Raw genomic sequence first — 12,497 nt, 5'->3', positions numbered from 1 at the left:
TGAATGTCTTTGTCCATATAAGGGATTTGTGAAGCCCAACAAGTATAGAATTTTTTTTTTAGAATAATTATTTTTGCCCTTTTTTCTAAATAAAGAAAATATTTGTGTGAAAACCATAAGGTTTGGATTGTGTGTGCTGTACAGAACATTCATGTAAAAACATTCAATGTCTGTAGCATATATATGCAATAATAATAATAATAATAATAATAATAATAAGTTAGTGTACAGCCCTGGTATGATATTAATTGTTTTAACTGGAGGAAAACTAGGAAATCAAAGTTAATAAAATTGGTTTCTTATCTCATCCTGCCACCAGAGGTCAACAAACACATTAGGCTATTATGTTTATGAAATTACAGTATTTACAAAACTGATAAAAATATGTTTTCTATGTGCTTGTGTACAAATAAAGTACTAGTTCTATTTTCTTAACAAGAAGAGTATAATTAATTACTAGTCACTATTGGAATAAGTACTTGTATCTAATGATTAATTGTATAGAAAGACACTACTACCTAAAGAATAAGCACTACCTAAAGAATTAAGAACTAGTAGCTAAATAACAAGCAATAGTACCCAATGAATAAGTACTAGTACTTAATGGAAAAGATACTAGTATCTAAAAAATAAGTACTATTACCATGAAAATATATACTCGTACAGCTTATAGATTAAATGTTAAAATGGCTTTCCATAGCCTAGCAGAATCTCATTCTCTGACTATCATTGGCTTTTAGCAGGGCTGAGCTGTGCTGGTGACCACATTGGCCTCACCTAGCACTGCAAATGTAAAACTTATATAGATGAACGAAAATAGAATGAACAACAAAAAATGGTCAACTGGAAATCAAATATGCAATGGATAAAATGCTGTAACTGCTTTGATTATAGTGAAGTGAAGTGAAGTGACATTCAGCCAAGTATGGTGACCCATACTCAGAATTTGTGCTCTGCATTTAACCCATCCGAAATGCACACACACAGAGCAGTGAACACACACACACACACACTGTGAGCACACACCCGGAGCAGTGGGCAGCCATTTATGCTGCGGCGCCCAGGGAGCAGTTGGGGGTTCGATGCCTTGCTCAAGGGCACCTAAGTCGTGGTATTGAAGGTGGAGAGAGAGCTATTCATGCTATCACACTGCACACATACATCAGTTCAGTTTTTATAAGCCAACAAAGAAGTTGCAGTTTTTGAAATATAGCTGCCTTTACAAAAAAATATTTAGAAATGTAAAGTTGCAATTATGATAAAAGGTCAAATTATTTTATTGTTATTATAATTATTATTAGTCACAATTGCATATGTAATCTTGTCTTTCCAAACCCATTAGACCTTCGTTCATCTCTGGAAAACTAATGAAGATATTTTTTAAGAAATCTGAGAGCTTTCTGAACCTTCATGGGTGAGCTGTACCTTTAAAGCAACAGTTACTCCCTAGTGCCTAACTTACAAAAGTTGCAGTGCAAATTCTTTTAAAGACCTTTTGGTCTCTGGTTTGACTTAAAGGACCATAATCTCATAATATGGACTCAGTATTTTGTATTCACATTTATTTTTGTTTTACTATAATGTACAGAACACATATTTGAACATTATACATTTTTATGCTTGGTCAAGCTTAATACTAATGAGAGGTTATTTGTTTTACAATCAGATCTCCATCACCATCCAATCTTGTGTTCAGTGTCAAATTAAATCCCAACTTTCAAACCTTGCAAATAATTTCCCCTTTATAAGTCTTATTGTTTTAGGTATATCATAATATATTCTATAAGGTATAGTCTATAAGGATTAGCTGTTTATGTTTTGTTGAATATATATATAAAAAAACATCTAGCCAATGAATGATCTCATAGATTGTATTTAAAACCATATTACTTTTCATCCTTTGGAATTAAATAATAAAGTAAACAAACCCTGTGAGCTTTATTTTTGGTTCTATCCCAGTATTATTTCATTTTTCAGTATACCAGCTTGGGTTCGCTGGATAGGCAGGACATATGATAAGCGGGGCCTCATTTTTGCCAGATTTGTTTGTGCATGGGCTGAAAAAAGGATATAAAGTCTCTGCAAAGGAGTCTGTGAAGGTAAATATCAGTGACTTTGTATCTGCATTATAAAAGGACAATTGACCTTTTTCATAGTCCACATACACGCCAATGTGCTGTGGTTTTGGGTTTACAACTATAGGCATTGATGGTTCTGTGCGGAAGACATATTCATGCTTGTCTCGTAGACTTAGAAACCAAAATCCATTAGCTGGGTTTGCAACTATTTTTCCTTTCCTGCCGATGGAGCACCTAGCAATGCCCAAATCCCAGTCCGTCTTCTCACCCACAACAACCTCCCAGTAATGGCAGCCAGAGCTAATACCTTGGTGGCCAAGTACACACACAACACGGTCAAACCGTTCAATTGTGTCTGGCACCGTCTGGTAGCGGTCACTGCAGTGCACCTGTTTACCATCATCAGAGATAATCAGACGCGGATGGGCTGAGTCTCGATCTAGGGTCACATCCACTGAGGAGAGAAACAGGACAGAATTGAAAACAATATGTTTGCAAACATACAAATGAAAAAGGTGACATAACAAATATTTGAAATATCTAATAATGTAAAATGATCTCATACTTGCATATTCCTGCACTTTCCATACTTCTACAGGTATAAGAAAGCAGAAAAAAATATTACTTTTAAAATGAAAATAATAATAATAATAATAAATTAACAAAAATGCAGAATTAAATGGCTTTGTACAAGACTGTATAGAGTCACTCCAATCATACACAATACCAGTCAAAAGAAAAAAGCACTGTGCCCCCAGCACTGAAACTGTTGGGAAGCTAAAACTGTACTAGTCGGAAAAAAGGAGGATAAAAAACGTACTTTGTTGATATATTTCCTGTGGGTTTCCTGTGGAAGGGCGCAAACCTGACAGCAAAACAATACATACCATAAACATGACTGAGAAAACAGTGACATGTAAAGATCAAAAATCTGGTCTTACAGAGTTTTTCACAAATCTTACAAGTCTTTTACAGATTTAGTTTTAAGGTCCAATTCTCACTATTAACTAACCATTACCTTTGACTTTTGCCTCAATTAACTCCTAATTTGCTGCTTATTAATAGTTTATAAGATTGTTGTTAAGTTTAGGGTATTGGGTAGGATTGTGGATGTCATGCATTATATGTACTTTATAAGCACTAATAAACAACCAATATGTTAATAATAGGCATGCTAATAAGCAACTAGTTATTAGTGAGAATTGAAGCCTATACTAAAGTGTTACAGTTTTTTCGAGTTTTTTTTTTTTTTGGTTTTGTACTATTTTCACAAGCAGCTGTTACATTTTCAAAACTCGTAGTACTAATATCACAACAGATCATCAAAAGTGCAGTTTTTCCCCCCAAATATTTTAGCGTATTTTCAATTGTCTTAGTACAATACACACAATCACAAAATATCATTTTCACTACACAAAATAATTGTTTCATCTATATAAATGTTTAATTCATAATAACTACTTTTCATAAAGCTCTTACTATCAAACTTAATTTGCATGTCTTCTTTGTCTTTGTCTTCAGTTTAATAAATTTTTCTATTATTTAATCTGACTCATCTTAATGGTTAATCAGTGAATCATTTGGTACAGATATAGATTCAATAGATATATCTTCTAATGAACTTGTTTGCAATTTAGGTATAAAGAAATGTAATGTTTTTTTGTTTTGTTTTTTACACTATACGTGATTTATTATAGATGATAACCACTATTTTGAAAGTCTGTGTGACTGAGTGGTTCAGGTAAACCCTATGTTATTGAATGGCAATATCTGGCAATATCTGAAATCCTTGTTCTTGTGGGAGATTTTAAAATTTTCTATGAGAAAAACCCAGAATTTTTGAAGGGTAGGTTTAGGAGTAGTGTAGTGGGCTAGAATATACAGTTTGTACAGTATAAAACCCATTAGCCCTATGGAATGTCACCAGTAGCTGTTTTTGGCACAGGCGAACCGGGTAACCGCCTGGGCCAGCATTTTTTCATGATACATAGGGGGGCATCACGAACAGTTAAAAAATAAAAATAATAATGCTCTGCACCACTGCCGCGATAAAAAAAAAATCATTTTGTTTCTTATGCTCTAAACAACGTGATGACATGAAATAAAAAAACTAAATTCAAAACTTCAAAACTAAATTTAAACTTTTTTGTGTGTCTCAGGAGGATATAGTGTATAAAGACAGACATTTGGTGTGTAAGGGCATGTTACTGTAATGTAACCCTCCTATTATGCTTTAGCTGTATAAAACATAATCCTACGGTCTTTTGATTTCAATTTCAATTGCAATTGATTGTTAAAAGTACTAAATTAAAAGAAGAGTGTTGTGTTTTCGCAATTCATATCACAATTATTATGTGGAATGAAAATATGTGCAACTACAATGAAATCATGAGATCAGGTTTTAAAAGAATGACTAGTGGTATTACAAATGTGATCAGTATATAGTTTTGTACTAAGAGAATTGAAAATAGTACCAAACCAATAATAATAATAATAATAATAAATATCAAATCTCCTTGATTTTAAACAAATAATACGTATCAATACTAATACAAAAACGTTTCTGAAATGCTCTTCAGTCAAGGATGATGTCATTTTGTTTACATTTACAATTTTCAAACACATTAAAAAATAATCATTAATTTTAAGGAATATATGAAAAATAAAATTCAATTGTTATGCACTTTACAGTCTAAAGAAAAATAAAAGTCATTTGGGTTTGGAACTGCAATGAAAGTGTAGGTAAATGATCGGTTAAAGAGCAGTTTATGAAGGAACATTGTCTTACAGATCGCAGATAGTTTTCTTAATGCTTCCTGAACCTCCTCCGCCATCTGAGTGACATTTCTCAGCACTACTCCTGCACTGGGGTCAGGGGTCAAGACCACTTCTGCCCAGCTCTTTGTCTCAGGTAAAGTACTGTAGGCTGGATATGTCTAAAAAAACAGCGATACATTAATTAAATACTGTATACAGTATATTTCAGGGTAATAAATATAAAACAAACAATTGGCTTTTGACAAGTTAAGTTATTTAAGGTGAATACATGGGACAATTTCTCAAATATCAATAATTAAAACAGTTTAAGTCTGGCTTTACCTTGAAGAAGGAAACATGATCTTTGGACTGGGCCAACTGATTGATGTTGCTAAATCTATTTCTAAGTTCAGAGATCTCCATCTGCAGGTCACGTATGAAGGCCTGAGAGCGAAGTTCTGCAGCACGCTGTCCCATCTCCACCACCTCCAGAAGTTCAGCCTGGGACTTCTCAACAGCTTTCATTAACTCAGCAAACATACTCACAGTACCTGCTTTCTCTTGGTCTGCTTTTACCTTAAAGCATACAAATGAGACGATGGACAAAATATAGCAAATAATTAGGATAATTAAGGGAATGAGGAAACCACGTTTTTTCAAACCCATTTTTTCTATGGAAATAAAAGGTATGATGTGAGCAACTAAGGTGCATCTGTGGTGTGTGTGTGTGTGTCTGCAAAAGCACTCAGTCAGTCAGTATTCCTCTGTATAGAGAGCGAGAAAAATGCCAAAGTGTAAATAAAACTCAGTGGTGAGTGGACGACATTTCAAATCAATTTGTGCGTCATCTGTTTGCGAGTGAAGCATGCACAGTCGGCCCTCAAGGGAGCTTGATTGTGAGCTTGTCCTACTCCGAGTGCTCCACTCCTGCCTGGCCGCCTTTGATGAAATTGGCCAAATACGCCCTCTAGGAGATGGAATCCCACTAAGCCCGGTCTTGCTGCAGCCAAGGCACAGCAGAGGCTACTGTGAGGATCGCCAGTGGATTTAGCAGAGGGATCCGAAACGGGCTTGTCCTTTTCTCAGTCCTCACCCATTAGATCCACGGCTCCCTCCCTCAGGGCTCGGAAGCACGCAATGCGGTTTCTTCTCCCCAGAGAGAGTGCCAGGTGCTTCATCTATCTACCTACAAGGAATTTACTGTGATGAAAGTCGACACAGAGGAGACTATGGACTCGCCACCACAGTCTTTCGCATGGGAGAAGCTTGTGGAGGTTGTGACTTGCACTGTAGCCAAATTAAACTTCGAATTGCCAGCCAAGAAGCAGGACACTCATCCCAAGACCAAACTGGATGAGCGCTACATGCGGGGCCTTCTGTTTTTCCCCAATATCCACACGAATAGTAGAGATTGTGGTATAAACCATATTCATCCTGACTCTTCAGCCCGACAGCCACAAATTATTCTGAGTGGGGCTGAGTGTGAAGGGATATGGGGCGATGCCAGAAGTGGTTCTTGCCTGCCTCATTTCAATGGATCATGTCCACATTAGTGGGCACCGAGCAGGCTCTGGTATTGGAGTAAGAAGTGAACATTCTCTTGAGGAAGGAGGCCATAGAATGTGTTCCTAATCTCTCTCTCTCTCTCTCTCTCTCTATTGCTTTCTTTCAGGGGTGAAGCATACCAGTATTGGGTTCTTCCGTTCAGCCTGTCACTCTCACCCGAGAAGGTCACTCAAGGTTTACTGTCAAACCATTTCAGAGACTGTTTGGTCTGATGGCAGCTGCGTCCAACATGATACCTTTTGGCCTGCTGTACATGAAACCCTTGGAGTGGTGGTTCAGGACCAATGGATTTCCTCTAAGGGGGAACACAGATCCTCATGTGGGCCTAGGAAAAACTCCTCTCCCTGACAGCAGTGTACATCCCTGGGCACCTCAATCACGGAGCAGAAAGTCGTGACATTTACTAAGTATTGTAACCCATACATGGAATTGGTGCTTTGCATTTAACCCATCCAAGTGCACACACACAGCAGTGAGAAGTGAACAAACCATGAACACACACCCGGAGCAGTGGGCAGCTACATATCCAGCGCCTAGGGAGCAACTGGGGGTTCAGTGCATTGCTCAAGGGTACTTCAGCCATGGGTATTGAGGGTGGAAGAGAGCGCTGTTCATTTACTCCCTCCACCTACAACTCTTGGTAGCACTGAAGGTCACAGGTCCCACTCTCTAACAATTAGGCCACAGCTGCCACAGCCGTCCCCTGCAAGCCCCAGTCACCTGCTCAGTTGGGAAGTTTGGGATTTGTCATTTTCTTCTGTGTAATCTGAGCTTCTTCATACATTGCTACACTATTCAATAGAACTGTTTTGCCAATTTTGTGCATTTTGCTAAAGGGAAAAATATATATAATGGAAGTCAATGGCTAGGATCAACAGATTTGAGGGTAAGTAAATAATGCCAGAATTTTCATTTTTGGGTGAACAAAAAAATTTTTTTACCCCCCCCCCCCTTCAAATTTGTAGAGCTTAATAACAATAATAGCTGTATGAAGATTCTTCAAAAATTCCAATTAAATTCCAATTAAATTAAATTAATTTTTATTTTTATTTTGTATGAAATACCAACCCAAGCTCATGAGAAAACGTGATTTTGTATGAATTCATATACTGTGAATCATAACAGTTTATTAACATTTAAAAGTAAGCATGAAGGTCTACCGGTAACCCCAACCCTATACACTCATCAGTGGGGCTTGAAAGCCGATTGTATGAAAACATACAAATGAGATCGAATGAATTCAGTCAACTTAGCTATCAATTTACTCAAACATAAAATAGCTACTAATTATCAGGTGAGTGTGTTGGAGCTATTCCTTTAAAATGTTAAATACATACTTGAATTTCTGCAAGTGATGTTTGGATCTCCTCTATCTTCCTCTCTCTGACTGTAATCAATCCTTGTACCTCCACCTCCAAGATGCGCAACTGGGACTTAAGCAGAGATACAAATTGTTAATACAGATGCAACACATACATAAACATTTTCCTTTAGTCCTACATTGAATTTACTTCTTATTCACGTGCATTATACGTACACTAACCTTCTTAATATTCATCTCTCTTTTGGCATCTATCACAGAATGCCCATAATGTTCCTTCTCTGCACATGTTATACAAATGCATGTCTGGTCAGTCCTGCAGAGTAGCTCCAAACTATGCCCATGTATGGGACACTGTGGCCCATTGGAACCTGTTCCACTCACACTTAAGTTTTGCTTAGGTGTCTTGGCAGGAGGGAGAGAATGAGCATCATGGGTGGATGATGTACTTTGGAAGCGGGTTCTCATTTCTGGTAGGAGGCCTCTGGGCAGCTCTACCGGTCTGTTCTGCGCTAAAGGGTTCACTGCAGAAAGAGAGTTGGATGGTGAATCTGCAGGTGCGCTCATCGTAGTGTCCGCCATCCGTTTAAACTTCTCTGTGATCTCTTTGAGCGTGTGATTGATGTGGAGCTCAGGACGCTTGCGGAAGCTTTCCTTGCACATAGGACAGAAGCAGCTTTTCCCCTGACCCTCCCAATAGGACGTGATGCATGATGAGCAGAAGCTGTGGCCGCAGGGTATGGAGACAGGATTGGTGAAGACATCTAAGCAAATAGAACAGGTAAACTGCTTCTCTGACAGAAATTCACCAGGAACTGACATTGTGTATCTGAAAGGAAACAGACTGATTGAAAAACGCAAAATACACAGGTGCACTCAAACACATCAGCCACTTAACCACTATATGGATTATTATTAGTAGTATTATTAGTATTATTTATAATTTGGAATAATTGTGATTTTAAAGAATGAAAGACGTCTCTTATGTTAACCAAGACCGTAGTTATTTGATCCAAAATATCTTATATTTTAAAATGTTATTTATTCCTGTGATGGCAAAGCAGAGTTTAAAGCATCATTACTCCAGTCTTCAATGTCATATGATCCTTAAAAAAATCATTCTGATATACTGATTTGATGTTCAATTTGTATTAAATAGTATTGTAGCTATTAAAGGCCATGTTGCAGGTTAACCACCACTTTCGATTAATGGGTACATAAATCACTCAAGATATGTATATCATTTTTATAATGTCTCAAACATGGTCTTAAAAAAATTTTTTTTTAACGTTTTTGGAATTAACAGGGTTTTTTACGCAACTTGGTAATGACGTCACGTTGGGGAGAAGTGGAGGAAAGGTAGCCTCAGCCTAGTATGATGCCGCGTTCCAGCCAACCCGTAACCCGTGTTTTTCCAACCTTAAACCCGTGAAAGTGCTCTGGAACGGCAGTCAAACCCGTGACTTCCCACCCGTGACGTACACTACTGAATGTCATTTGAGCTCAGTGTTTTCAGTCTGTGTTTAAAGTCGTTTGGTACTATGCAGTGTCTAAAGAATTTATGATCAGCTATTGCCAGTCTTCCTCACAAAGATGAATTTTTAAAAGCCTATTTTATTTTATTTATTTTTTTATATATTTTTTAAATAAATGTTGTGACTGACAATGGCGATTAACTTGCACCAGTTTCCTGATTTGTAGCCCACACCAGTGCTTAATATCCTAATGATTTTTGGCATGAAAGAAGAATCGTTGATTTTGACCCATACAATGTATTGTTGGGTATTGCTAAAAATATACCCGTGCGATTTTAAGACTTGGTTTGTGGTCAAGTGACACAAATATTAAACAGTTAAAACAACATTTATACTACTGCAACTACTACTACTACTAAATGTTTCTTGAGCACCACATTTCCGATGGAACAGTGTGACACTGAAGATTGAAGTAATGACTTCTGAAAATTCAGCTTTGCCATCACAGGAATAAATAAAATTTGAAAATAGATTTTATAATCCACAGTGAGCATAAGAGACATCATTCAAAAACTATTCCCAAATTGTAACTAGTGGTGTATATAATAATTTCAAGTAAGTGAAGTGGCCAAGTATGGTGACCCATACTCAGAATTTGTATTCTGCATTTAACCCATCCAGCAGTGAACACACACACATGGAGCAGTGGGCAGCCATATTGCTGCGGCACCCTCAGAACGGTTGGGGGTTCGGTGCCTTGCTCAAAGGTCTCACTTCAGTCATGGTGGAAGAGAGTACTGTGCATTCATTCCATCCCACCTACAATTTCTGCGGACCTGTGACTCAAACCTGTGAACTTGAACTTACAAGTCTGACTCTCTATCTATTAGGCCACGACTGCCCCAGTCATGGCCTAATGCAACTATTAAAACTGGCGTTAAAAGGGAACAGTTATTCTAAACTAGTAACTACAATGTTGGAATGAAGTCAGACCAGCTACACAGATACAAAAAGCTGGTATAGGTGCAGCCTTCTTACCCTTACATAATGTAAAAAATGTTCTAAGAAAACCAAGAGCTGGAAAATACTCTGAAATCTTCTTAGTTTATCATTAAAAATTAGTTCTTCTTAAAGGAAAATTTGCAGTAAAGTACAACCACATGCTTATATTATGGGTGTATTCACACCAGGAAAGCCCACTAGTTCCCTTACTTTGGTCTGGACCAAATATTATAAATTTTTTGGGTGTGGTTCACTCTCACACAGCCCTTTTTGCAAGTGAACCAGAAACCGTAAACAAAACCACACATCCTTAAGGTGATCCATTCATTTGTTCATCCATTTAACCGTATCAGATTTTGTTTGGAAGCGGACCGAGACCACCTCTTCAGCTGGGTCTCGGTACGGTTGTGTGGTCCGCACCAGAGTGCAATTGCTGTTTTCATACCTGGCTAAAAGATCCACACCAAAGAGGGAAACGATCTCAAGTTTGATTCAGTCGAAACAAACAAGACAGGTGTGAACACACCCATAATCTTCTGACAAATGTCTCTTATAAGAAGCAAGTTATCAAAAATATGAATAGTATTAATACCACTATGTTGTGTTTATTAAAATAGCTAGAATCTCATGATCTCAGTAAATAACATGTCATCACTTCTACAGAAAGGACAGTTACATAAAGTAGATCCCAAACTTACATAAACACCTTCATATACACTCAGTACAGTATATGAGTATATGGAAATACAATCTAAAAGACAAATTCACCTACATACATACTCATTTAAAAACGAACCTCTTGTCTGTCCTTTGCTCTTCTCTTCTGTTCCACTCACGATGTGGCACATACGTTCACTATGAAGTGGAGACCTCCTGGAAACAGGTATGTTTGCATACCAACAGGCCAAGCACACCCCTGGTTGCTGATCCAACCAGTCAGTAAAGTGCAGATCTTTATTATTATTATTATTAGAGATTTTAAGGCTTTTAAGATTTTTTCACATACTTTTTTAACACATGCTGTCTCATAATATGAGTTCATTGTGTGATATCACTGTAGGTGACAAAAAAAATATGAAAATAGACAGTAATTTTTGCTTCTCATTTCTAAGAATGACTGACAAAAAAAATTAATAAGATCAGAAGTTTTTTGATTGTTTCATTCATAAGTATTGTTGAATAGTAAATGTTTGCTGTAGGACTCATATCTTTACATAAGGCAAGGCAAGGCAAGTTTATTTATATAGCACATTTCGTACACAATGGTAATTCAAAGTGCTTTACATAAAAGAAAGTAAAATAATCATGAAGAAAAATAATAACAAAAATAAAACAAGTAAAACATTTAAAAACAGTTAGAAAATGATTTTACATAAAAATAATAATAATAAAACAATAATAAAACAAAACAGTGAAAATATAGTGCAATCAGTTTGGACATTGCACCAGGGGCGTCGCTAGGCCCTTTTTAGGGGGGCTTCAGCCCCCCTAAACTTATGCCCAGCCCCCCTAAAAAATTATTTGATTAATTAGTGATCGCTTCAGTCCCCTTTAAAAACTCATTTGAGACGGTGGCAAGCTGCATCAAGTTCCGGCTCCTCCCCTTATCTGAGTCTGCACGGATTCAGCGCGTTTTTCAATCCACAGGGGCGCCGAGCAGAGCGAACATCAGAGAGTACAAAGTGTGTGTGTGTGTGTGCGTGTGCGCGTGTGTGTGTGCGTGCGTGTGTGCGTGTGTTCTCGCATCCAATACCAGTACGTCTTCGCTGCGTTCACTTTCAGCCTTTATCACAGATGTGTGACAGATGTTTTTTCTTCCAACAAAAACGAAACGATTAACACCCATGAAAACATACTTTAGAAAACGATCATGATTTATTTTAATTTACTTTTTGAAATTGAAAACATATTATTGTGTATTTCGGCATTACATTATGCAGCCACGCAAAATAAATTATTAACGACACACATCATTGTCTGAAAGTACTAAATGGCACAGAGAGAGAAACATCATGTGGAGTTATTTTGTTTTCTATTATTAAACATAATTTTGTATTAAGTAATAATTAATCATTAGTGTATCATGATACATATATTAGAGTAAGAGTAAAGGGATCTGTGATTTTTTTTTTTTTTTAAGTAATTGATTTATAGAAGTGGCAAATTGATAATGATGTTATTTTTAATAAATATAAATAAATATAGAACAGATTAAACATATTGCCAATAGACAATTACATTAATACATGTTTTGTCTATATTCTTAATGAATATTAGCTGGTTAGTTAAATGATTTGA

The 12,497-nt window shown here is 36.9% G+C and overlaps 1 protein-coding gene across 2 annotated transcripts; it reads right to left on the bottom strand.

The window, feature by feature from the left end:
• Positions 1-1,420: 1,420 nt before the first annotated feature.
• LOC127948572 (E3 ubiquitin-protein ligase TRIM21-like) lies at positions 1,421-11,065 on the bottom strand. 2 transcript variants are annotated; one of them, XM_052545070.1, is made up of 8 exons: positions 10,996-11,065; positions 7,945-8,551; positions 7,739-7,834; positions 5,178-5,411; positions 4,867-5,014; positions 2,899-2,943; positions 2,644-2,670; positions 1,421-2,532 (listed from the first exon to the last, which is right to left on the bottom strand). In XM_052545070.1, exons 2-8 carry the CDS (start codon positions 8,542-8,544, stop codon positions 1,967-1,969), a joined length of 1,716 nt encoding a protein of 571 aa, XP_052401030.1. In that variant the 5' UTR covers positions 8,545-8,551; positions 10,996-11,065; the 3' UTR covers positions 1,421-1,966. The 2 variants fall into 2 exon arrangements, with proteins under 2 accessions (XP_052401030.1, XP_052401031.1); XM_052545071.1 differs by lacking the exon at positions 2,644-2,670.
• Between the last annotated feature and the right edge of the window lie 1,432 nt (positions 11,066-12,497).

Source organism: Carassius gibelio, chromosome B1 (genome assembly GCF_023724105.1).
Source record: "Carassius gibelio isolate Cgi1373 ecotype wild population from Czech Republic chromosome B1, carGib1.2-hapl.c, whole genome shotgun sequence".
NCBI lineage: Eukaryota > Metazoa > Chordata > Actinopteri > Cypriniformes > Cyprinidae > Carassius > Carassius gibelio.
The sequence above is the reverse complement of the archived record's forward strand: the minus strand, read 5'-3'. Positions and strand labels throughout refer to the sequence as shown.

Coding starts and splice junctions, on each gene's coding strand:
- LOC127948572 (XM_052545070.1), bottom strand. CDS start 8,544: ATGTCAGTTCCTGGTGAATTTCTGTCAGAGAAGCAGTTTACCTGTTCT. Junction 5,015..5,177: donor ATCATGTTTCCTTCTTCAAG/GTAAAGCCAGAC, acceptor CTGTTTTTTTAG/ACATATCCAGCCTACAGTAC. Junction 2,944..4,866: donor AAGAAAACTATCTGCGATCT/GTAAGACAATGT, acceptor TTTTGCTGTCAG/GTTTGCGCCCTTCCACAGGA.